The following is a 27,742-nucleotide window of genomic DNA, read 5'->3' as shown; positions in this document are numbered from 1 at the left end:
GGTTTTGGGCTTTCACTGAATTACATTACTGTATTTTCTTTGCAGTGTTTATTTGTGTCAGTAGGATCCAGGCTTTTAAGTGATATTGTACTGTACTAAAACAAAACTGTTGATGCTTTCCTGGACTGTTTTACCTATCTATGTTGTTTAGCTTTTGCTATCTTGTTTAAGAGATAAACTAAATTCATTTTATGCAAATGTGGCGCAGTGGGTGAGTTGTAGTTTGTGCCCCAGGCTTAGGCTAACACTTCTTTTTTGTATATTTAATATCTTTGCCTAACGTATTCTTCCGATTGACCTACAGCCTAATTGAGATCTGTACATACAAGAAGATACTGTAGACATTTTAATCAGTTGGAGGAAACTTGGTATCAAGGTAGTTTTCATATTTATTTTTTTTCCACTGCATTTGAATATTGCTTTCCATATAAGTGCAATTCATATCATATGCAGTAGCCATTCATAAGTATTTTATGTAACACTTTATAATAACTTACATATAAAATGTATATCTTAAATATATATCTTATATTCACTACTGTTCAAAAGTTAGTAAAAAAGTTTTTTTTTTATTATTTATGAGAGAAATCTCTAATGCTGACCAAAGCTGCATTTATTTGATTAAAAATAGGGTAAAAGCTTTAATGTTATGAAATAGTGGTATAACAGTTTTTAAAATTCATGTTTTCTGTTTTAATATATTTTAAAACTGAATTTTCAGCAGCCATTAATTCAGTCTGTCTGTCACATGATCCTTCAGAAATCATTCTTATATGCTGATTTGATGCTCAAGAAAATTTTGTAACATTACTGTCACATTTTGATCAGTTTAATGCATTATTGCTGAAAAAAGCTTAGTAAAAGTATTAAAAACAAACTTTTGAATGTTACACTGTTTATTATGTAGATATTAGTCTCAGCCTCAGACGTCACGCCCACGGACCGTTGGCTGAACGTCTGATGCATATGGCTCACTTAACTGTAAACACTTCAGGGTTTTTGAAGTCGTTGGTTGAATTCTACAGGATGTCTGGGAGACGTGTGTTTTGAATTTCTTAATGGCCTGCCTGGAAACAAATACCATGACGCAAAACCCCTTCATGGAAAAACAACGCCGTTGTGTTTACAACTGTGACTGAGCGCTTACCAGAAACAACTATGTGAAGCATGTGAAGTTCGCGGCTCCATTGTTGCAGTAAACGTTCTTGAATGAATCATTTATTAGAAGCACACCAGTCTGTTATTGTAGGGACATCAACTTTACATTTTCATGCCCCTAAACATGATGCGGAACAAAACAAACTGTGATTGTTTGTCAAACATCCTCTTGTGCGGTCCTTGGCCAATGAAAGCTGAGACTGAGACTGCCATCAGTCTGAAGGTCTGGCTACGCGAGATTATGTAGATATGGTTCTTCTTGGTTATAATATAATATAAAATATTAGAGGCCGTAAATTTGAAGCTAAGTTAACTACTCATTTATTAAGCATTATATAATATGTTGGTTATGTGTCTACTAGGGCTGTGAATCGTTGGGTAGATAGTGAATCAATTCGATTCATGATTCATAGGTTTTCAAATAAATTCAAAAATGATTTTTGCAAATTTAGAACGATTCAATTTGAGATGATTCGCAATAAAATTCGATGTGATTCAATTAAGGATTATTTAAATGCTTATTTCAGTGTTGTGTTAAAGGTCCCGTTCTTGGTGATCCCATGTTTCAAACTTTAGTTAGTGTGTAATGTTGTTGTTAGAGTATAAATAAAATCTGTAAAATTTTAAAGCTCAAAGTTCAATGCCAAGCGAGATATTTTATTTAACAGAAGTCGCCTACATCGAACGGCCAGTTTGGACTACATCCCTCTACTTCCTTCTTTAATGACGTCACTAAAACAGTTTTTTGACTAACCTCCGCCCACAGGAATACACAAGAGTTGCGTTTGTAGAGTGTGTTTGTCGCCATGTCGTCGAAACGCTGTTATTTTCATCCCGCAGTCCAATCACCGGGTCTGATTCCGGCTCAAATTGATAGGGTAAAATTAAAGACATGTTTACAATAACACTGAGCGCGTGCATCTCCACGTTATGGTAAGAGGCGTGACCTTTCCGGGCAAGATGCGCTAAACTGCTGTCGAATCACAACACAGGAACCGCTGGCACAATCAGAACTCGTTACGTATTTCTGAAGGAGGGACTTCATAGAACAAGGAAGTCATCAGCCCGTTTTTATGACAGTGGAAACAGCGGTATACAGATAAGTAAATTATGTGAAAAATACTGTGTTTTTTTTACACGCGAAACATGAACATATGTTATATTGCACACTATAAACACAATCAAAGCTTCAAAAAACCACGAAAAACGTGACCTTTAATGTTCATTTATGTTTTTTTAGCAGTTTCCTTTGTACATTCAGTTTAACGACATTAAGTTAAATTTCAATTATCATTTAACGGAACTGTACATTATGCATTTTAGACACTTACATTGTGTTTGCCCTGTCCAGGCAATAAATGTGCATCCTTCAATAGGCCTAAGTGCTTTTTTTTTTTTTTTCCTTCAACTACTCAGGTAATGTCAACGGTATGATCCATTTCTGTAAAACATTAGAATTTTGTCTTATAGAAAATAACGGTGATGTTTCCACGCAATAAAAATGTAACGAGGTTTAACATTCAGCGAAGGAGGCGGAAACCGGCGAATGATTAACACACTTTAATAATAAAATAAACACAAAACTAAAGGAAAAGCGGCAGCCCCTCATGGACGAATGGTCTCCTCTTGGCCTCCTTTCTCATCCTTTACTGTCGTTGCTTCTCCTTTTATTCTTCTGAAGCTCCTCCGTGAGATACGAGACCGGTGTGGTGCGCAGGCGACGCTCATTATCAGTCACGCCACCGGCCTCACTACATTCTCACGGCCCTCCGCCTGCTTGCCACAGAGAGCATTTTATTTCAGCAGTAGTGGACACGCAATGAATTGGCAGCTTTATCAGTAGTTTGAGTGGTTTGACTTGAGTTATATCTGCTAATGTGATAGCAGTGGCCATTCCGAGGAGGATATTAAACAATGAGAGCTATGTACGGAGTGCAATCACAATCCAGTGAAAGGCGGTAAAGAATTCAGCATGATCTATTTATTCACTGTTATGTAACATTTTCATTTATGTATGTGATGTTGCTTAGTGCTGTGTTGTGCACATGTTTTTGTTTTGTTTCCTGGTTTTCTTCTCTCATCTGTCTCCTCTAATCGCGCCTGTTAGAGTGCACAGGTGCAGTGAGTTACGGTCGTCAGAGGCCGCGTCGTGGTGGTGGTGTTCCCGCGGTGTGTATTTAAGTTATCTGGAGGTTCATTCCACAAGTTCTCTTCTCCCAGCTCAAATGATAAATTGAGTTTGTGTTGTAAACTCATGCTCTGTGTGTTTCATATCAAGTAAACATTGCCTTTTTCCTTTTGTGTACAAGTCTGCTAGTCTTCCTGCTTATTGTACAGAGACCCATGTAGGAGAGTGCCTGTTTATTTTTCCAGTTTTTCTCCTGTTTTGTGGTTAGCCAGGGAGGTAAGATTAAGTTGATTATTTTGTCCTTTTCAATGTGTAGGTAAGAGGTTAAACTAGTTAGATGACTTCTTTTGTTTTGGCTTTTCCTCCTCCCGAAGCTTTTCGTTGGTCCCCTAGTCAAGTTATGTCTATGCTTTAATTGTATTCCCTGACCTGAGGGGATTTTTTTTCTTTTTCTTGTACTGTCAAGTTTCTGAGTGGGATATGAGACTCCAGGCACCTCTGTTTGCGGGGTTGAAGTGCTCTACTTTCTAAACCCGTGCTTTACTTTCCAAATTCCTTGTGCGAGTTTAAAAGAGAGCTGTGTTGGAGCTGCTTTGTCAGATGTAACATTCACGCATGTAGTAATTTCATGTTTATATATTTGAATCACTATCGAATTGCGATTCATTCGATTCTTAGCATTTTAAATTGATTATTGATTAAAACGATTCATGATTCAAAAATCAGTTTCAAGATTGATGCATATGTGTCGTCAGGATTCGTAATCGATACATTAAGGAAACAAGTAAATCGTTACACCCCTAGTGCCTACTAATAAGAGTTATAGTAAATGATGATGTATTGTCATTCGTATTGTACACTTTCCAGAACTGCTTCATTACTCAGAACTTTCAGCCAAGTAGCTCTTTGTTTTGATGGATATGATGATTTACATCTCTAATCTGTGTTGAATCCTTCACAGTGTCCATGTGCAGCAGCGTGAGCCCATATCATGAGGTGATGCGCTTGGAGAGACGTCTACGGTCGGCCTCTGAGGGTGCAGGAGGACCCAGACTTCACCTCAACCTCAGGGATCCTCACTGCATGGAGGGCAACACTTTATCCAAGCAGCGAACCAGTTCCTCATCCTCTAAACTGGGCAGCCTTGTAAGTATGAATGTGATTCCACTGCTCAAACTTAAAAAAATTAGTAATGGTTGAATTGGTCTATTTGATCTAAATGTGTGTCTTTGAAAACCAATGATGTAGACTCTCACTGCGTCTTCCGAGGGATTAAATTCCCACCCAGCGATATAATCGCAGTGCTTAATTAAACAGACAAATCCTCTCACACCATTTTACCCAGCAGGTCAGCAGGGCCAGTATCCATTGGCCACTTTCCCTGAACTTACATGTGAGCATGTAGACTGCCTCTAAAATGTGTACTAATGATCAAACAGAAGTTCTGTCTACAGAGACACTGACCTGTGCCTGTATTTTCTTGTTATCTTTAATTTGCTGTGCTTGGGACGTTTCTGGGCTGCAGTCTTGGCCAATGATTGTGCTGCCTTCAGCCAATAACAATGGGCTGTGCAGCTGAGGGCGGGACTTTATCATCTGTGTCTGAAGCACTGGAAGCTATTTCTATCTCGACACGAAAACAATTCTCTAATGTTGCTGTTGCCTTATAGACTGCATTCTGTGACTCAAAAGATTGCTAGGAAAATTTGGAAAATGCATCACTCATCTTCCCACATTGTGGCAATATTGTGGCAGAACGTTTACCTGAAGAAAAAAAAAAAAACAATTGAATCAACTCTGAGAAGTATTTTAAGAAGCCCAAAGCAGGAGATGGATATAAGGACATTTTCAAGTAATTGAATATGCTGTGAAGTAGTTAAATCAATAATTACAAAATGAAAAAGTATGGCACTGCTGTGAATCTACCTAGAACAGACTGTCCTCAAGAAACTAAACGACCGTGCGAGAAGTCTTGTGTGATCCTTCATTGTAACCTAATAACTTGGTCTCATGGATTCTCATTCCTCATTCAAAAGTTCAAACAGTTTGAATAGAAATGCTGTGGTTTTTAAAACATATAGTTCACAGTGTCCAACAGTTTGAACCTTTTTTCTACAGCAAGTTTATTAAAGCCACCATTTGTTTATTAAAAGCAGACTCCAGAAAAATCCTGCCCATTAATCTCTCCACAAGACCTCACAATAAACCTGTGGATTATGCATTATAACATGAACATTGCTCTCACAGCAGGCCAGCAAGTCCAACAGATATTGTGTTGAAGTTTGTTGAATGCGGTGGAGAACAAGCCTGTAGTGGTGGGGTTTTCAGTGAGAACAAATACTCTGCTAACTGTTAGTGTGCTGAAGTACAGCACAATTTAAGCAGGCTAAACCTCTTTTTCAATACATTTTATCTTCAAATATTTAAAAAACAATTCTGAAAACATTAACTGTTTGGTTATTAGATGTCTAATAGGATACTTGACCATACTTGCCCATGCCTATTCACTTTTGAAGAAAAATAGCTTGCTACTTTAAAATAGGGATATCCCGATCAATTTTAAATTAAAATAAAAAAGTATTTTTCTGTTTTTAATATATTTTGAAATGTAATTCATTCATTGATGGCAAAGCTGAAGTTTTAGTAGCCATTACTCCAGTCTTCATTGTCACATGATCCTTCATAAATCATTCTTATTTTGATTTAGTTTTTTTGTAAAAGAAGGGATGTGCACAAATAGTCGAATATTCGAATATTCGTTCTGTAATTAATATTCGAAAAATAAAAATACTATTCGAATTTTACTGTGTTGCTTTGCTGGCCGTAAATGCAGTGAATCCATGATAAATCCTAAGCACTAAAACCCGCAGTTATAACTAAATGCACCGGGTGGCGCTGTGGAGCGTGCTTAACAAGTTTATTTTATTTGATCGTCACATAATGTTGTCGTCTGCCTCGCAAAGTTTGGAATTACTTAGATGAAAATGATCTTACAAAATGGAATTCCTTTTGATCAAATTAATTAATGAAACCGAGTTATCATAATATCAACACCATAATGAGAAAGCACATGAAATCTAAACACCTGTCGAGTGAGGAAAGACAGCTGTCCATCACTGCATTCACGACAAGCGCAACTGTAAGTTATCCCCGAGTGAGCCAAGATGATAACTTATGTGATAGCAAAATGATTTTGAGACATATGCTTCCTTTAAGTTTCGTCGAGGAAGATATATTTACGAACAGAAAACAAAGTGCTACTGTTAGCACTTAGCTTAGCACACAGTTAAGTAGGCTATTATTATCTTTGTGTCTCTGCAACGTCTGTCAGCACGGCTCGTTTTCTGACCCGAGCATGTGGATATTATTGTTTTTCTCAACATGAACATGTGAAACAATATAAACACGATAACCATATACTGACTCGAGTGTATTATGTACGTTTTGTACAATAACTGGCGCTGCCTGCTTTATTAGTATTTTCCCGCTTGCGCTGCTTGATATTAAATGCTTTTGTTCTTAATATTTTCTGTTTACACATATTGTTTAATGCTTTGAACTAAAAGAAAACCTTAAAGGTGCTAAGGAGGATGTTTTGTTTTATACATTTTTGCAATATTACTTGAAACTGTCTTTACTAACTGATAAAAGACTATTTATTAGGTGCACTGAAAGGAATAAAATGAATATACATCATCTGTGCACGAGGTAGGGCCTTAAAAACATCAGCCAATCGCGTAAACGATTGGCCCTCTGGCTTGTCAATCACTGCCATGACATTCCTTGTGAGAGACCAGCGCGGCTGCGCGCTCCAGTAACTTTCCACACTCCACAGGCGCCGCATGCAATGTTTTAGTCAGGAGACAGGAATAACAAGTGCAGATTATGAGTTACCTGCGGTGAGTCCGACATAATGAATCCACTAACACGACACAGCGAATGCCGGTGGTAAACACTCGTGTTCCAATACTCGTGCACGAGTTTTGGGAGGCGTTCCCTCGAAAGGGGGGGGGGGGGTTGTTCTTACGCATGCGCTCATTTCAAAAACTCAGTAACAGTCTTTGGTTTCTCAGTCGACGAAAAGATCCTCTTTATCACCTTTAACATATAATAAGCTTGTTGTGTATATTGCCTAATCGTAAGCTTGTTCAGAAATATTACAAAATACAAAATATTGATGAATATAAAACAATAACGTCTTTCTCGTTTAACCTCATTTAAATAAACGAATATTCGTTTTTTACGAGCCCAAATATTCAAATACAATATTTTGGAAAAATGTCCATCCCTAAAAAGAACAGCGATACAAATGTTGTTTTTTAGGATTATTTGATGAATAGAACGTTCAAAAGAACAGCATTTATTTGAAATGGAAATCTTTTGTAATGTTATAAATGTCTTTACTGTCACTTTTGATCAGTTGAATGTGTCCTTGCTTAATAAAAGAATTTCTTTAAAAAAAAACAACAAAAAAAACTTACTGACCCCAAAGTTTTGAATGGTAGTGTAGTTACATTAGAAGTGACTATTTTTAGCTGGTGTCGGCCATTGGTGTTAAAGGGCTAGCAGATAAATCAGAACAATTAAGCTTCAGTGGGATTTTATGTTGCATAGGCAAAACCCTTACAGGAAAACGTTGTTTCTGTCAGTAACATAAAACAATTACTCATACTTTTGTCTAGTTCCTACAAAGTCATAAAGCCTTTGTTTTGTTTCTGACTAATGTAGTCTGCACCTGCACAGCTTGAGGCCAAACTAATTGCTCTTGTTTTCTAGTGCAGTGGAGGAAAACGCCACATCCTGTGTTATTGTTCTTTAATGCTTGCTAAGGTGCCACTACTAATTTGTCATCAAATCATGTGCTGTGCAAAATTTGTGAGAGAAGTTTACCTTCACTGTGGCTGTGGGCTGACCTGACCTTTTCATTTACATTTTCCTGTTTGCCTGTAGTTCTTGGACGAGCGTTTGCCAACAAACATCGGAAATCTTATGGAACATGCTGCATGTTTTGGGTGACTTTGAGGATCCCGTTTCTTGTATTTTCGATGCTGTGCCAGATAAAGATAAAGAGATATAAGTCCACATTTTAATTGCAGGATGAGACGGATTTGTTGAAGGAAAATCCCCTCCTACGGTGCAATTGCTCTGCAATCGACGGCTTCAGTCAAAGTTCAGAGAAAGTGCAGCGTTTTGCTTTGTGCTCGCTGCATGGAAGAATGAACATTGTATTCTGTGATGTCCGATTTGCGAATGAATGAATTGGTCTTTTTTTAATGAATATGTCTCGAACCATGTCCGAAACTCACAAGTTATTTGTATGAAATATGAATTGGTCTAATAACTGACACACACACACTGATCCGTGAGTCATTTTCAAAATAAGTTTAAGCATGAATAAGTGAGTTTTTTTTTTTTTTTTTGAAATTCATGTCAAAATATTCCATATTGAAAGCCAGTTGTTACATACTGATTTTTATTTTAAGTGATGATATCCCCATTTGTTTTTTGCATAAACTCTTTTTTTTTTTTTTTTTTAATGAGGCAGACACGGATAACTTTTTTGAGTAAACGGACATGCTGGAAAAGGAAGTGTTCCATTGTCACAGTGAAAATTTGTGGTCATGCTTATTGCTCACAAGGGAAGCATGCCATTTACTGCTCTTCTAATGTTCTTCAAACATTAACATTTGAGGAACTACAGTAGTTTCCAATTTCTGTAATCTTTGGCCAGCATGCTTGTAAATCTCAAGTGTTGTTCTGTAATTTTGCTTCGCCTTCTGCAGCTTCATTTGCATCAAGATGGTACTTGTTTGATATAGCCTAATCGATTTAGCTTGCAATAAACCATCAAAGGTATAGCAGGAGACTTTGGTCTTTCTGATGAATAAACTGTACTGGAGCGTGTTTCCCAAAAGCATTGGTTGCTAATTATGGTTTGTTTCCAGCATAGTTCAAAAATTTGGTGTTTCTTGAAAACCATAGTTCTAACGAACATTGGCAAACAGCACGCAAAGTTGTGTGGTTGTAACTACAGCTTTAGACCTGTGGTTAGAAGCTTAGTTTCTTGTTAGAATAACATGTGGACTTGCATAGATTTATCATGCTCTTGAGTAAAATAAGCAAGCAACATGCAGTACATTCTGTATCTTTCAATCCAAGTATGCATGTATGTGTGTGTGTATATATGTATATAATATATGTGTATATCTCAAAATGGCTTTCAAAATGGAACATTTTGACATGAATTTTCAAAATAAATAAATAAATACACTCACTTATTCATGCCTAAATTGATTTTAAAAATGACTCACAGATCAGTGTGTGTGTCAGTTATTAGACCAATTCCTATTTCATACAAATAACTTGTGAGTTTAGGACATGGTTCGAGACAGATTCATTAAAAAGGACCAACTCATTCATTCACAAATCGGACATCACATCCATTCTACAACTTTAAGTTTCTCAAGAGAATTAAAGCACAGTTTTTGAAGAGTGCATATGTGCTCTAAGAAGGAATTTGCGATTTGAATCAATAAAACATCTGGAAATAAAGCAAACAACAGAAGAAAAATTGCTAAGTAGTCTTCAGGTGCCATGTTCATTTTTACAGCAATAATCTGAAATTAATTAGATCTAGAACAAATTAATTGTAGACGTAATTACTCCACCACCTGTGTGACATCGGTAACTATGTTGTCAAACCAGTGTGGTGCGACAGAGTTACTAGGATAACAGTCATGACTAACTAGTTTCTCCAACGATGCATCGTACTATGACGATTAAGCAGCAAGTTATGCAATGGGTTTCACCTATGAGAAAGCTGCCTTATTGAATCAGGCCTTATTTTGCTCAAGTGACCCAGACTTGAAATGAGCCATTATTTGTTTAGGTTGTCTCATTGAAACCTGCAAATACAAACCAGCTGTACAACTGATGCCAGTTTCACATGTATTCTCCAAATTGACATAGAAACAACATAAAGATGGTTTGTTAAATATTTGTTTAATGGCATCTTTTTATGAGTGAAGGCCAGTATTACAGACACTAATACTGCTACTGATGTCTGTATGAAATAGAGTTTTTTTCCTCAACTTTAACCATTAATTATAGCTATTCATCATTAAAGTATTATTGAAAGCTATTAATTTTAACATTTATTAGGCTTTTAATAATACAATAACTTTTAATTTAAGTGAACTTAAAACAATCTTCACATAAACCCATTATAATAAATGTTACATTTAGCTGTGTCTTTACTATATTAGGGCTCAACGCTAAGGATATTTTTCTATTGGCCCAGTCAGACCAATTCAGATCAGTCTGCAGGTTTATGTTCTTTTCTCCACCTCAATGATATGCAATAGAGTGCCCCAGGGATGACGCGTTTTTGTAGGCCAACCCGGAAGTTAGCGGCGCACGGGTTCCCTCGGTTGAAAGCCTATGCATTTTTCCCATAGACTTTTGGAAAATCGCGGAAAATAAGCTCTGTGTTTAACAAATGGTTATGACACTTAGACGTTTTGTCTATCAAGATAATATTTACAAGTTAACACAACATTTATACATTTTGAAGCCTAAATAAAGTGGTCAGATATAAAAAGCTAACAGTAGGCTATAAACGGACTACAGCACACCATAGTCGCGGATCAACGTCGTCACCACCAAGCTTCCTCAAACTTTATTTAGAAAACAACTTTATTTAAAAATGTCTGCGCTGTTATTAATACTTATCCACTTTTTCATGAGAAATGCAGTCCAAATGTCCCGTTTTTAATGATGACGTCTAAAGTCCCCGCCAAAGGAAGTAGACCCTTTTAGCAAATTGTTAGCAACCGCCGATTTTAAGACACAGTAAAAGTTTAAAAAATCACAAGTGGGTTATAACTGGTGTGTTTTATGTCATAGATCAAAACGTGAAAGTATTTAGAGGCTTTGTTAACCACAGACCTTATTTCAGGCGATTTAGCAAAAACCCATTCAAAAAACCCATAGACTTTACAGCATTGGAACAGGAAGTCCTAAAATGCTAACTTGCTTCCGAGTTTTGCCTACAAAAATGCGTCATCCCTGAGGCACTCTATATTGAAAGTTGAATTGGAGATTTCTTCTCTTAGCCCCAATTTTTGCTCTTTCAGTCGCATAAATCACGCGTTTACATTCCATCTCTGTTATCACTAAACCCTCAACACACAACAAACACAGCTCCGATCACGGCATCCCCCGACAAACTATCCACCGTTTTTTTGCGTCTGTAAATGCCGCTCTTAAAGACGCCGCTTTAGAGTTCCTATTTCCAGTGCGAACGCAACCAGGAACATGGCCTGGGGGAGAAATTAGTTCTCGGAGGAACTATCCTAGTGGCTAGTTCCTATAACTATTCAGTGTGAAAGCCCCTATTGTGAATATAGCATGAACACTTTCATAAATGATAATCAGTATTAACATGTAAATATACAAACAAAATCAAATCACTACTTCTGTGTAAAGTGTCCCTTAAACAACGAATAAATTCAGGATGCTCATACATCAGTTGATTAATTTGATAAACCCGTGATTTGATGAACCTCGTTGGAGCCATGACACAACACATTGAGTCTTGGTGCTCATGTTGGAAAAAATAGGTTTGAATCTCTCACGTCATGTCTCAATATCGTTCTTACCATTTCTCCCTACCATCTTATTACTGTATCAAGAGGCACATGGTCTTAACGCGTCTCGCTTTGGATCCTATGTGCGGGTGACCCGAGGTCTGCTCAGGTAATTTCCTAGGATACATTTGACACCTCATAAAAATTTCTGGCAGCAGCACAGATTGATTCTAAATGTGTCTTAGAGGCTGTATCATTGCATAACCTGCAAATGTGTAACCTGTTAGATTTTCACCTTAAATAGTGTTTTTATGTATTCTTTTTTTAAAACGGTTTCTCAAATACCAAGGGAGGAAAAGTTGTTTACATTGGCATTGAACTGTTTTGACCCTTTTGTCAAGGGCCACAGGATATTTCATTAATGAGTAAAGAATGTTTTCTTCTGACACTGACATGTAAAGATCAGAAAAATCAATCTGAACATCGGGAGATGGAGAGTGAGTCACACCAAATGTCAGCTCTCTGACACCTTCTCAATCCCTTAGAAATAAACGCCTGAAAAAAAAAAAGACCATCTCATCATTTTTTTCTTTTTTTTTTCTTTTCATGTGGCCATTTTTATTGAGCCCTGGTAGTTTTTGTCCTTTGAGCTCCTGTTGTCAATGTCTGTGTCTATGGGTAGTGATCTCATTGATTGAGACTGCTTACATGATTATGCACAAAAATAACATTTATGTTCACAAGGACATTTATGAACCTTGACACCTTGTTCTTCTTTAATATATCTAGATAAGTGTCTGAACAGGTTGCCGATTAAGGACGTTAACTTCATCAGTATTACACTCTTTACTGAGATTGTTACAGTAGTGATGTATTATGTTCATTTTGTCATTTGGCATAGTAATATTTCACAGAGGCCACGCCATTTCATATCCTGAGAGTCTTAATTAGGTGCCCAGTGACCCTTTAATTTCTAGCAAAGTCAAAGTTAAGGCACTTTTCTGTTCTGATGCACTATCCAGTCCTTTGTTCTGTCCTGCTTAATTAACCACAGAGCTGCGCTTCTCCACTTTAATAGGACATAATAGCTGTGCTTTTGCCTTTTTGTCTTTTACATACACTTTTAAATAAGATTATCCTCAAATACTCCATATTAGAGCTTTTCCGTGTCCGGCTTGTTTGATAGAATAAGCAACCTTGTTTTTTTTTTGTTTTTTTTCAATCTTAAGATGTTTTCTTCATATTGGGCACAAGATGGCAGTATGACACTTTGAAAAGCAGCACCCGAAGGCCCACTTTGGATTGAGCAATATCCAGGTTTTCTGCTTCTTGAGTGCAGTGTTTTTTGTTGTTGTTTTTTTTGGTTGTTTTTTTGGGTGCCATTTAGTCAGATGTGAGGAAGAGTTTCTGTGGAGGCGTCTTTGAATCAGATTAAATCCTCTTTTGTCATCATGCTTTAACAAACAGACCATGACACGCAGCTGGAGGTTTGGGCTGAATTTAAGAATGTCATTAGTCACTGCTTACTGCAAAATAGATACATTAAATATCATAACTAGTAAAATACCAATCTTGTATTGGTCTCAACAGTAAGATTTTTTATTTTTTTTTCTATTTGCCTGGTCAGATTTTTACTTGCCCTCATATTAACATTTTCACTGGCCTCACCACAAAAAATTGATACAGTATATATATATATAGATTCAGTGAAAATAATTTAGTGAACAAAATAGTGAACAATCTAGTGAAAAAATAAGCATACTGTATCAATTTTTGATAAAATATATTTACAATTATAATATTGTTTTGTAAAATTGTTTGTAATTTGCAATAAGAGCTAGAAATAATGCATTCTAAATGTATATGTACTATATTCTGTATAATTAATTACATATATGAATACATTTGTAACTACATCACACCATTTGTTGGAAAATCCTCATTGAGAGCAAAAATGTTATATTTTGACCTTTGCATCATAGTTTTTTTCTTTTTTTTTCTCATTTTCCAGGATGTTTTGAATAACCTTGGCTCATCTGAGTTGGATGAGGATGACCTGATGCTGGATCTCGACCTTTCTGATGACCAGCGACCTCACCATGGTATGTTTTTTCCAAACTCCAGTTGCTCTCTCCTTTTACTTCAGACTCTGCAACATGTATTATGGCATTTGTTTCTCATTCATATTCATGCTGTTAATTCTCTGAATATCTTGTTATAGTGATTACACATTCTTATAATAGCTACATCGCTTGAAGAAATGATTTTTGCCGTAGATAAAAAAAAAGACGAGACCTTATTACCCCTCCCCGTGCCTCCAACTTTAGCTGAATAAGACTTCAGATTTTAATACCTTGTAAAATATTACACCATAAAGTTATGCATGCATGCAATTGTGGATTAGTCATGTAGTCATTTTAATTTTCCAAATGTTCTGATATTTTTCGGGAGGAGTTACATCAGCACGTACGACGCTACACGTTAACGTGCACCACAGGCAAAGCCTGTAGACAGATAAACACTGCGGATGTCATTGCTGATATTTGCTAAAGCATTTTTTTTTGCAAGAGAAGTAAATATTGCAGCGGCTGTGCGTGAAGTCATTTTGGCATGAACTTCCCCTAGATCAGTGGTTTCCAGCTGGTTTTACTTCAGGACCCAAATTACACATTGGACAAGTGATGACCAGACAAAGTACTACATTTTGTTTGTTGTACAAAAATGTCTTCAAAATAAAAATAAATCATTTATTTCAAGGAAATAAAGAAAGTTGAAGCTTGTTTTTATTCATAAGCTTTTTTTCCCCCTTGATTTGCTATTATAGCCTCACGGGAGGATTCCAGTCAATCCCTTGCATCATGCCTCAACCTGCTGCCCTCTCCCCTGGAGGCCTCCATTGACCGGACCCTTGGAAGAGAGCCCAGGGAGCCCTCCCTCAGGTATCTTTTCCTCTCTGTGAACCTTTCAATTTCACAGACACACTGTAAACATTAATGCTTTGACAGGGGGGATAATGCAACATGCCCGCTTTTTTGACTCAGTAAGGTGTTTACCTTGTTGCAAACCACACAAAGATCATCCAATTTCTTAATGAACAAAATAGACTTGCAGAGCTCAACAATAAGGATTTTTCTGCTGGCCCAGTCAGATTTGTAGTTCAGATTGTTACTTACCTGTCAAAGTCACTTAATCTCTCTAAGGCTGCATTTATTTAAATAAATAAATAAACAAACAAGTTTAAAGCGTAATTTATTCATGTGATGGCACAGCTGAATTTCCAGCAGCCATTATTCCAGTCTTAAGTGTTACTTTAGAAATCATTTTAATATGCTGATTTGCAGCACAAATAACATTTCTTATTTGTATCAGTAATGAAAAATTGAAACCATGACTGTTTAGAACAGGGTTTCTCAAACCTGGCCCTGAAGGGCTGCTGACCTGCGGTGTTTAGCTGAAACCCTGATCAAACTCACCTACCTGTTACTCTGAAAGACAGTGGCTGCATCCGAAATCACATACTCTCTTGAGTAGGTAGTAGGTACTTATTTTGAATAAGTAATTACTTCACGGCCACTAAAAAAAGTATGTTCTGTGTTAAATGAATGTGTGTAGTATGAAGGTAATCCGGATGTACTACATTTGTCATGTTGTCATTATCATGTGACCTACCAGTATCAGTTGCGTCGCTTCACTGCCACTCATAAAGCCTCTCCCGTGGCCTAATGGGATAGTAAAGTGTCCATCGTATGCACACTTCAGAATCTCACCGGAAGTAGTAGGTCATCCAGATACTTTTTGCCTACTCTTTTATGAGTACTATGAATTCGGACGTTTTTGCCTACTATATAGTAGGGAAGTATGTGATTTCAGATTCAGCCATTGATTAGCATGTTCAGGTGTTTTGATTAGGGATGATTCAGAGCCAGATTTAAGGAACCCTTGTTATTATGCACCTGGTCTAGGGGTAGAGAGAAAACGCTGTAAAGGGCATAATAAAAAACTGGATCGTGGAAGTGAAATCCCAAAAAAGAATCACTCTGGTCAATAACCATACAGGTACACAGGAACTAAGCAGATAAAACTGTTAAATGAAGAAATAAGCAATGGAATAAGGAGCATGTCTTCCGGATGACCAAAGGCTGAAATAACAAACAAAACTAATGTAAAAAGAAAATGGGATAAATTAAATAACCTAATCAAATAGTAAAATAAAATACTGTAGGCTTACCTAACTGCCTGTCAAACTGCCTTACCTAACTGAGCTCTCAACACAATCACAATCACGACCAGAAATTAGCTCTTCGTCGAGTGCTTGCTGCGTCGAGTGATGGTTGTACAACCTATCAGAAGTCAAAGACAGAACAAAAAAGAAAAGGGAGAGAGAAGAAACAGTGCAACAACACAAATACATGTTACGTGGGTCGTAATGCTATTTTAGAGCATAGAACCACATTTATTTATTTTGACCAATTTAATGTGTTTTGCTGAATAAAAAGTTTAAAAAAAAACTAAACGTTTAAATATACTGGGTCATAAAAGTATATATGGGTCAGTAAAAAAATGAAATTATTTTTATTTAGTGTTATTTTAGCTTTATAAACACTATTTAATAATTAAAAAAAAAAAATATATATATATATATTAGGGGTGTGACGAGATCTCGTGGCACGAGATCTCGCGAGACTAATATGTGACGAGATTTCTCGTCGAGGCGAAAAGTAGTCTTGTGATGTTGCCATGACAGAGTGTTAGAGTGATTAGGAAAGAATATGCCACCACTTCATTTACATTACGCCTCCACTGTCATTTTGCTTTGTATTTAAATAAAAAACATATAATGAAGTTGGATAACGGTCGCCGCCGCTCCATATTTACAGAGTTACGCGCGATCGCTGAAAGTGAAAGTAAACGCGATCGCGCATTCAAACGCGATTTCAATACCCGCATTTTGAAAGCGGCTCCCTGATAAATGCAAATATCTCTCAATATGAAAGCTATTTTAGGCTGGGCAGTGTAGTTGTAACCATGTCTTAGCTCTGTATCAGAGAAAAATTTGGTCTTATTTGAATATTGAGAGAGTGTGATTATGGTTGCACTTATTGTAAAGTGTTAGGCTACCATAAAAGATGAATAACAGTTTTCTCTTAATCCTAATAAGCACAAACAGTAAGGTTTCATTTGTTAACATTAGTTAATGCACTGTGAACTATCATGAACTAACAATAAATGACTATTTTTATTAACTAACATAAACAAAGATTAATAAATACTATAGCACATATATTGCTCATTGTTAGTTGAAGTTGGTTAATACATTAATGTTAATAAATGAGACCTAATTGTATAGTGTTACCATTTTTACTTATACTGTTTTTATTTCTATGATCAGTTTGTGGAAAGGAGTTCAGTTAGGAGGTCAAAAGTTGTAGAAGCTCATAAATCATGTACAGTAAGATCTGAGGAGACTGAAATCATACAGAAGAGAAGTCAGTCAGTTGAGTGTTAGTGACAAAAAAGTTAGTGACAAAACCTTTTACAGTGCTTGAGTATTGTTGTCTTTTACTGCATATGATAATTCATACTCAGAAAGTAGAACTGAAATGACATTCATTACAAGATGATTAGTTAAAACATTTCAAATACACGTGCAGAATATTTTTTCTAGTCATGTATTTCACCATCGAGGATTTCTTAAAAATAGTGTGTAAAAATCTTGTCTCGTCTCGTCTCGTGAACTCAATCTCGAGTCTCGTCTCGTCTCGTGAGATACCTGTCTCGTCACACCCCTAATATATATATATATATATATATATATATATATATAACAATTAAATTAAAATGTTTTTTTTTCCCTATTTGCAGTAAGATGTAAATTATATGCACTGGCGCAAAAGGTCAAGTGACAGATCTGAATATCTCTAAGATTGGGCCCAAACCTTTGGGACATTATTATTTTTAATCCCTCAAAGTAATAGAAGCCTTGATGTGGTCATAAAATAACAGAAAACAATTAGTCAGCACTGCAGTGTAGCAACATTATTAAATTCATATTTGTTCTAAGTCAGCTCTTTTATTGAAAATATTTAGTACTTTTTATGTTTAATCCTGTGTAGAGGAACAGTTCAACCAAAAATGAACTTTGTCATCCTTTACTCAACCTTAGGTTGTACCAACCTCTAATGTTTTCATCTGTGACACCATTTTTAAAATGTTTTAGTGTTTTCACTAAAGGACACTTTTAATATATATATACATATATTATATCAGTGGCGAGCGGTGACTTTTTAACCAGGTATGCTGGGTGGTGCGTCATGTAAAAAAAAAAATGTGATTCAGTTACGTTGAATGGGTTTATAGCTAATAAGCAAGACGCTCGCTTAATCAGCTGCTTACTCATGACACATAGCAACACAGTGAAAAGTATGTCTAATATGTTACTCTGTTATTGAGTAGCCTATATTTACCTGTTGAGACATGCCTTCACAAGCAACCGTAAGCTTTTGTGATGTTTGAGTCGACGGAGGCGCGACATGCGAAAGGTGCGTTTGCAAAATATGCTGTATTTTTGTAAGTCCACTAGGTGCTGCTAGTGTCTCAGAAACTACATACTTCACCTTTAAACGTATCAATTTACGTCACAGATCTAAATCAGACACGACAAATAAAAAACACCATGCCATCAATTTAAATGTATGCCAGAAGTACTTTTTACACTATAATAAATAAAAATATCAGTAGGCTATTCTTTAAAAAATAAGTTGAAATTATGCAAACTGATTACTTTAACAAACGCAAAGACTATCGATTAATATCCTCTGATAGGCCTAGTTACAGTAGGACTGTCTTAAACAATTTATAAGTTTTCATAAAAATTTTGTATCAAATACAATGTGATTTTCGGTGATTGAGATCTGGCAGCAGCTCATTTTTCCTCTTGGGTGAGCAATTTGATCTCAGCTTATCCTGCCATTAAATTCCCCATAGGCCAGCAAACCAGTGACAACGCGGGACAGTGATCGGGACAGACGATCCATAACAAAAGCACAAAGATGCAAAAGCTGCTGTAGATCAGCTTACCCGGAAGTCTCCATAACTGGCAGATTTATGGAAAATTACCATCATTTGGCAAATAAATAAATTATGGACAGTAACATATGCATTACCAATCATGTAGGCTTTATGGTACACTTCAAACAAGGGATTTAATAGTAATTTATAATGTTAATATTAATTGCAGAGTCCACGAATGGCTTGGGTATGCAGTGCTTTCACAGCTTATATGGACCGCATGCCACTGATATATGGTAACACTTTACAATAAGGTTAATTTGTTAAACATTAGTTAATGTATTAACTAACTTGAACTAACCATAAGCAATACATTTATTACTGTATTTACTAATCTTTGTTAACATTAGTTAATGAAAATTCTGTTGTTCATTGTTTGTTCATGTTAGTTCATGGTGTATTAACTAATGTTAATAAGATTTCGATATTGTATTAGTAAATGTTTAAATTAACATTAACAAAGATTAATAAATGCTGTAGGAAGTGCAGTTCATTATTATTTCATGTTAACTAATGTAGTTGACTAATGAACCTTATTGTAAAGTGTTACCGTGTGTGTGTGTGTGTGTGTGTGTGTGTGTGTGTGTGTGTGTGTGTGTGTGTATGTATGTATATATATATATATATATATATATATATATATATATGTGTATATATATATGTATATGTGTGTGTGTGTGTGTGTGTGTGTTTTGACAGAAGAAACTCAGTCGTCATCTGTGCTTCTAATTATAAGGCATGTTACAGATAAAGCCGGAAATCTTGCCTGAAAGTGTGAACAGAAACTCTGACATTTATTATATAGAGATTTATTATAGATTTGACAGATTTTGATTAAATGAATTCACAGAGCACCAAGTAAACTACATCGATCGCTAACTAGCATGCCAAGAAACCAAATCATTATCATGTTGACGTGAGATTAATTTATACAGTTATTTTCTCAGTGGATGTGAGTCCTACTTCCTCCACTGCTCTGCATCTTGTTCCCTAAACTATCAAACTTTCTCTGATGCATTGACAAGGGCATTGACTGCACCGACAGTTTGTTTGATTTGATAACGTTCTCTCAGACTCTCAGTCTACTCTGACTGGCAGTTTCATCCTTGTGCGTAATGACAGCAGAGTCATTTCAAAACTGGATGAATCCCATGTGGACACAGAGCAAATTATATTAGCATGGAAATTAGCCTAGAAAATTGAATACATTTCCTGACCTTATAATTATTTGTACAGTTTTTAGAACATGCCCCAAAATAGAGTGGGGTTTATTTTGAAATTATTACAGAATGTACCCAAACCACCACGTGCCAACTACTTGTAATAAGTGCTGTATTTGTTTTCTAAATAAGTAGAAGATTTACTTTTTAAATGCAACACTGCAATGCCAAATATTACCTTATATTGCTGAAAGGTTATGAGAAGTACTTTTCCAAACCTACACTATTAAATGTCATTTTATAGAGTATTTGAGCTACCGTATGCCTCATAAAAGGCGTGCTGCTTCTAGAAAACGTATTTTCGCCTTGTCAGCAGGTGGTGATTGAATGACCTTGTCTTGATATCTTTGACACACTTTTGAATGAGATTTCTTACTGAGTAGCCCTGCAAGCCAGTTTTATTTTGGTTTATGTTGCATCTGAGGAAGTTCTGTATTTATTTTCTAAATTTATGGCACACCAGGACTGTTCTGTTCTCATCATGTTAAAGATCTCACAATTTGTGCTATGATTGTCTGACCTTGTCTGACCTTTTTCATTGTCAGCCAGGCTAATGCTATTTATGCTGTGCTAATTAATTTCATTAGTAATTATTTGTGACTTGACATGGTGAATTAAGTAAGCAATAAGGTACGAGAGGCTGTGCTGTATCGTGAATAAGTCATGGCTGAAGGGCGTTAGGCACGACGCAAAGCGGACCTTATTGCTTTTATAAAACGGTTACCACACAATACAAATATTAAAGCCAAAAAATATATGTATCATTGAAACTTTCATGAAGTAAAATCACCAAAAGCCTTCCTTCCTCCAGAAAAAACAGTCCCTGACTGTGAACAGCAACAGAAGTTACATTATAACGCCATTAGATGGCGGCACTCTCTTTATGAGCGTGTCAGTCAGTAGCGAAGACTTTTAAATTGAAAAGACTGAACTGTTGTGAACTCGGAATAAGATGCAACTGACAAATGCTTTGACTAGCGCTGTCAGTCACGGGAAAACCCCTTAACTGTTAAAAGGACAAGATATTGCAGTGGACATTTAAACAGATTTTTTTTTATTATGAACATAGGACTGACCTGAAGGAAAATGTTAAATCTGAATGCAGGTAATACTGTAAATTTGCTCACTCGATCTCTTTATCACAATACTCTTCTACATGATACAGTAAGCTTCAATGAACAATATCAATTGAGAAAAAAACGTTACATTGCTAAGAGTGATTGCTAAGGGTGTTGTGTAGTGATAAACAGAACCTTTGGGTGAAATGGTCATAGCCGCGTTTTATCGTGAATAAAACACAGCTATTGACCAATCAGAATCAAGGACAGGAACTAACCATTTTATAACAGCATTTAAACTGATAGTTCAACCAAAAATGAAAATTCTTTTTATTTACTTATATGTATCACCCATGTGTTGTAACTTTTTGTGTGGAAAACAAAAGCAATATTTTTTTTTAGAAAGTACAAAAGTACCAAAAACCAGCATAAAACAATGATAAAAGTAGTCCATATGACTTGTACACAGTATATCGAGTTTTCTGAAGTTGTATGATAACATTGTGAGAGAAATAGACTCAAATTTAGGGTATTATTTACTGGAAAACACCACTCAACTTAGTCTCTCACATCTCATTCCACATGCAATACAGTTTAAAATTCTTTTAGAAAGAAATTCATCATTTTATTAAGCAAGGATGCATCCAATTGATCAAAAGAGACTGATAATTTTTTTTTTTTTAATTTATGAATGTCTTTACTGTTTTTTTTTTGTTTTTTTGTTTTTTAATCATTCATCAAAGAATCCTGAAAAAATGTATCACATGGTTTCCACAAAAATATTACGCAGCACAACTGTTTTCAACATTCATAACAATAAGAAATGTTTCTTGAGCACCAAATCAGCATATTAGAAATTTCTGAAGGATCATGTGACACTGAAGACTGGAGTAATGATGCTAAAAAATTCAGCTTTGCCATCACAGGGATAAATTACATTTTAAAGTACATTAAAATAGAAAACAGTTCTTTTAAATTGTAAAAATATTTCACAATAGTACTACTTTTACTGCATGTTTGATCAAATAAATGCAGAAACTAATTTCAAAAACTTAAAAAAAAAATCCCAAACTTTTAAACGGTAGTGCAATTTGATTTCATATTTGGGTATGACACACATCTTCTGAATGTGTGAATAATGACTTAAATTTGTTTCTCACACAAAGCTATGATATGGTTTCTGAAGAATATAGCGCACCAGTCATGGATTTTTCTTTTATTTACTGGAGCTCTGCATGCCATAATCACCATGAACTATTGTTGTATGGAAAAATAATGTATTCCATAAAAAGGCAGCGTACTTTGTGCTTTGGAACAACATGAGAGTGAGTGAATAATCACAAAACTTTCATTTTTGGGTGAACGATTCTTTTTTTTCTTTCTTTCTTGCTCTTGGCATCTAATAATTCACCCAGCGTTGAAAATAATGAAACTCAAAAGAAGTAAAGTAGTTGGCTTTTTCTCATGTTCGTCAAATTCGTCATTCAGAGGACTTGAAAGATGCATTGGATTGCGGAATCGTGTCATTATGGTGGGGAGGTGTCAGCTAGTATAGATGTCTTTAATGGACAGTGGCTGGGAGGCCTGTTTTCTGCTGTGAGTCAGCTCAGCTAGAGTTGAGGATGCACTGTTTGATGGGCTATAATCCTACACCCTGACTAAGTGACAAGATATATTATCCCAAGGCGAAATCTGGGCTGTTGGTGTGGAAAACGCATCAACCGTCAGCTAGACTGATGCACGGCAGCTCGTGTTATGTTTTTCTCGCTCAGCGACGCAGCGCTAGCCCATTTTACAGCTCTGAAGAGAGGCAGAAGGAAGTGTTTTGCTCTGTGAAGAGAGGCAGAAAAATGAAGCTATAGGAAGAGCTGAAGAAAGGGCTCAGTTCATCTTAACAGTGCTGCCAAAGACAGTGTAAAGGTTTATGATTGGTTTTCTCTTATATAGCTTTCACACAGAGAGAGTCACAGTTTAAATTAAAGGAAACCCAAATCTTTTTCCATTTTGTGAGGAACAAAATGACCAAGTCTGTATTGCAGTTTGATCTGATTTAGTTAAACTATCAGCAAGGTCGTCTGAGGAAGAAAGAAATCTAATTGTTCATAAGACCTATTCAGTTTCCGTGTACACTTTCTCTAAATCAAATTTCTTTAGAGGTGCACTCAGTCAGTCATTTTTTCCTCATTAAAAGTTTTACACTTAAAGAAATGAATAACTTTTTTGGAAAAATATGACTAGAAGACTTACTGTAAGTGAGACCTAAAAAATCTCTTCTAACCTACAAGGTCACCCTTTTCGGTGGCCGCCATGAACAGGTATGTTTGTTATAGAGCTGCACTGCCATGATTTTGATTTGTAGGCCAAACAGAAAACTAATTCGTCATAAGTTCCCAACAGAAGTCATAATGGGTGAGAATAGCCGTTTTTGATTCGGGAGTAAAATATGGATTCCAGCTACCACAAGAATGCAAGTTTACAAGCTCAATGAATCAAACAACCATTGAAGTTGTTGTTTGTAACTCTTTTTAAAAGCCCCCCACCATTTTGGAACCAAAAAGATTTCCATTTGAGGTGTGGCAATGTGTAATTCATGTTGTAGATCTAAATGCGAAGATCTCTTTAAGTCATTTAAATCACAGATCTTATTTTACTCATGAATTGAAACTATATTTCTTAAAACCCACAACTCGTGAATTGGAGAACATGCAGATTCTTTTCCAGGTTTAGGACTAAACTGAACAGCTCTATATAAACATACTACTGCTACTACTGTGAATAATATAATTTATATCACAATTTGTCATCATAAATGCATTTATTCAAATGGTTAAATTTAAATTAAATTTTAAATTATTAAATTGTAATTAATCATTATTGTTAAATCAAATTATTATTATTCAATAATAATAATAGTAATAATAATTTTATTTATTAATATTTAACGACTACTAACATTTATTATTATTATTATTAATAATAATAATAATAATAATAATAATAGATTTTATTATTATTATTTAATATATATACATATTAATGTTAATAGTAATAATTGTCTTTACATTTTATAAAGAGGTTTTCAAGAGTTTAAAGCATGAATATAAAAGTACATTGAGATGAAGAGCCAAAACAAAACAAAACAAAACAAAACAAAACTGCTGAGTGCATCTTTAGCCCAGAGAGAAAACGCACTGAAAAATTAAGACTCAGAACTCACGACCAGCTGGGCTCTCGCTCCCTCTCTCTTCCTTGTGTCCTTCAGGAGCAGGTTTGCTTCAGCAGGGGGCAGAATCCTCAGCTCTCCGCAAGCTGTGGTCCTCCACAACAGAAGGCAGCATGTCTGGCCTTGTGCTACTTTCCCCAGTCTCCTTACCCAAGTCTGTCAAGGTGATTCAAAGAAAGAGAGCGAGAGGGGACGTTCAAGAAAACTCAGGTGTGACAAAAGGAGCGAGATACTTTTAGTTTGAGCATAACTAATTACTGTGATCCAGTCAGATGTGGGGATATTTTTTTTTCTTTTCTGAAGCGTGGAGTTGGGGGTGTGATTATTAACCTTTGATCACACTCTCGGTTGTGGCGTCATGTTGATTTCTCTGCAGTCAGCATGTGTGTGTGTGAGATCTGGCTCGGGGAATGTCTCCTGGGGATCTGGCTGAGTCACAGTGGCAGAATCCATTCTCACACGTATAGCAAGGAAGCTTGTGACATCACTGATTGGACACAGTCTATGTGAGGCCGACCGCCTTCTCACATGATGTGCTTCCACAAGCCATGAAATGTTGAAACGCAAGTGGTTCTTAGTCATAAATGGCGAATGGATTCTTTTGAGGTCTTTATGACATGTTGTCTGTAATTGTCCTCTACACTAAGTCATTACCTAAAGGAGAAAGCAATTAAAGCTTGAGTTATTAATATTTTTGAGAGGAGAAACAAAGATTTAACATTAAATGTCAGTGGAATTTGTCAATTTTAAATGAACCCAGTATGTGTAAGACTTGTGACAAATGACTCCTCCAAACGCATACATATTTGATCAACCAGAAAACATTGCTTTAATGTCAACAAACCGCCCGCAACCACTACCGCGTCCTCTCTGACATCATCATTTAATTCCCTGCTAGAAATAAATAAACCACAATTAAGCCACAAGGGACGTCACGTAATGAGCAGAATCAACACATTTAAGCTTTTCAGATGTTTGGGGTTGAAAAGTTCAGAATAAACAAACAAACAGAGATGATGTCATCGCTGAGGGTGCTGATCCTGGCCTGAAGCTAGTCGTTGTAATAAAAATGAGTCAAAAGTGTAAAAATGAGTTTGAGGGAGATGGTTGATGGCAGTGTGAAAACTGTTGACTTCTGCCATTGCTGCCAGAAATCCTTGCATTCATAGGACTTGAGCAATTTGTTGCAGTCTGTTGTGTTTGTCAAATTGTCTTGCTTAGATAAGCAAAATGGCCAGTGGCATGAAGAAATGAGCATAGGAAGAGTGGTCTGTAAAAATGCAATGCTGGTAGTCAACCAATGTAGGTTGTCCTTATACCAAAATAATAATTAGAGAGCAAGATATAATGTTTGCTTTATTTATTTGTTTATTTGTTATGAATAATCTTTATAAAAAAAATAAAAAAAAAGGTTTGCATATTGGGGTCAGTGAGTAAATTAATACTTTTATTGACAGCTTTATAAGGATGCTTTCAGTCGATCAAGTGACAGTACAACAAAACTGATTCTGAATAAATGCTCTTTGAAACTTTCAACCATTTTCAATCAATCAATCAATCAGAATAATAATAATAAATGTTCCCATAAATTACAAAGGCTACATTTATTTGATCAAAAATACACTAAAAACAGTAATATTCTGAAATATTACAATTTAAAATAACATTAGCGTTGGGGAAACATTAGCACTCTATTTTCATATATATGAAAATAGAAACGTTATTTTAAATTGTAATATTTCAGAATATTACTGTTTTTGGTGTATTTTTGATCAAATAAATGTAGCCTTTGAGAGCAGAAGAGACTAAAAATCTTACCAACCCCAAACTTTTGAATCATAGTGTATAAGCATTTTGAGGTTGAAATTCCAATAAAAATAACTCTTGTTGTGAATGATACTGTTACCATGATATAAAATTACTCATACTGTGATATAAGATTTTGGTCATACCGCCCACCCCTAGTGTGAAAATTTGTCTTTGGCTGGCAGGGAAGATCATGCAAATTCATTTAATACCACTTTTCACTCTCTGTTTCTGTCTCGTTCATTCTTTCAATCAAAGATGAATGCATCTTGTAGACTCCATTTTTACAGCAGTCCCTCTCTGTATCTTTCTTGTTTCCACAGCAGAAAAAGGGCAACAGTTTTTGGATCCGTCTCATTACTATAACTGTTTAGCAAGGACAGTGAGCATTTCTCTGATCTGAACACTGCTCCTGCAGCCAGGCATTCAGATCACTTGTATTTTCCAACACGTGTATGCAACCGTGAACATGGGCAGGATTCTTCTCCTCTAGTGCAAAGTTAATATGTGATTAAAAGAACAAAGGGCCAGTCTTTCCCTAATGCTAATGAGGATGCTAATGGCCTAATGAGAAAACGGTGCTAATAGATGTAATACAGAACATTGACTCACCTGAGGGACTCTTTTACCTCTGACAGATGCCAGTACAGAACTCCAGTGCTCTGCCTCTCAACAACTTTAAATAACATACAGCCTCTAAGTGAGAGCTCACGCAGGGGAGATGTCAGCCTGCTAAGCAGAGGTCATATGCTTAAAAGAACAAAGTAGGTGACAGTCTTTCAGTGGCATAATCAGATCACGGCTGGAAATGAGGTGATAATGGATATTATTTAGTGGGGCGATGCAGGTGACTTAATGATTAAAGTGGAATATGTAGGTGTTACTCTTGATGTTACTGTAAATGTTGAGCATAATGAAAGCATAATGAAAACACCCTGAGGTCAGCAGTTTTTAGGTACATCTCGGGGCAAAGTGTTTTCCAAGACTTGATTAATAGCAGAATTGCCTCTACTAAATGTAAATGGACTGTGCAATCTCATAAATTATCTTTAGGCTTTGCTCCAAAACTTAGTGAGCTACCTACGTACAGTAGGCAGCCATTTTAAGACCTCGTAGGCTCTATCATTATAAATTTAAGGTGCAATAGGTGATTCTCTACAGAAACATTTTTTGTTATACTGGTTGAAAGTCTCCTCATATCCTGATAGCAACCACTATATTAAAGGTGCCCAAGAATGCTTTTTCACAAGATGTAATATAAGTCTAAGGTGTCCCCTGAATGTGTCTGTGAAGTTTCAGCTCAAAATACCCCATATATATATTTTTTAATTAATTTTTTTAACTGCCTATTTTGGGGCATCATTAACTATGCACTGATTTTTTTTCAGCGCGCCGCCCCTTTAATTCACGTGCTCCCTGCCACACGAGCTCTCGATTATATTACAGCACATTTACAAAGTTCACACAGCTAATATAACCCTCAAATGGATCTT

At 36.0% G+C, this 27,742-nt stretch overlaps 1 protein-coding gene across 4 annotated transcripts in view; it reads left to right on the top strand.

Moving 5' to 3' along the window:
* ccser1 (coiled-coil serine-rich protein 1) overlaps positions 1-27,742 on the top strand; it is a 93,630-nt gene that overhangs the window by 5,129 nt on the left and 60,759 nt on the right. For 3 of the 4 annotated variants that reach the window (XM_048209696.1, XM_048209699.1, XM_048209698.1), the window contains exons 3-6: positions 4,248-4,432; positions 13,886-13,976; positions 14,500-14,568; positions 14,699-14,813. In XM_048209696.1, coding sequence (XP_048065653.1) covers positions 4,248-4,432; positions 13,886-13,976; positions 14,500-14,568; positions 14,699-14,813 — 460 coding nt within the window. The remainder of the gene's footprint in view (positions 1-4,247; positions 4,433-13,885; positions 13,977-14,499; positions 14,569-14,698; positions 14,814-27,742) is intronic. The other variant, XM_048209697.1, reaches the window with a different exon arrangement.

This window comes from Megalobrama amblycephala, linkage group LG12 (assembly GCF_018812025.1).
Source record: "Megalobrama amblycephala isolate DHTTF-2021 linkage group LG12, ASM1881202v1, whole genome shotgun sequence".
Classification (NCBI taxonomy): domain Eukaryota; kingdom Metazoa; phylum Chordata; class Actinopteri; order Cypriniformes; family Xenocyprididae; genus Megalobrama; species Megalobrama amblycephala.
The sequence above is the reverse complement of the archived record's forward strand: the minus strand, read 5'-3'. Positions and strand labels throughout refer to the sequence as shown.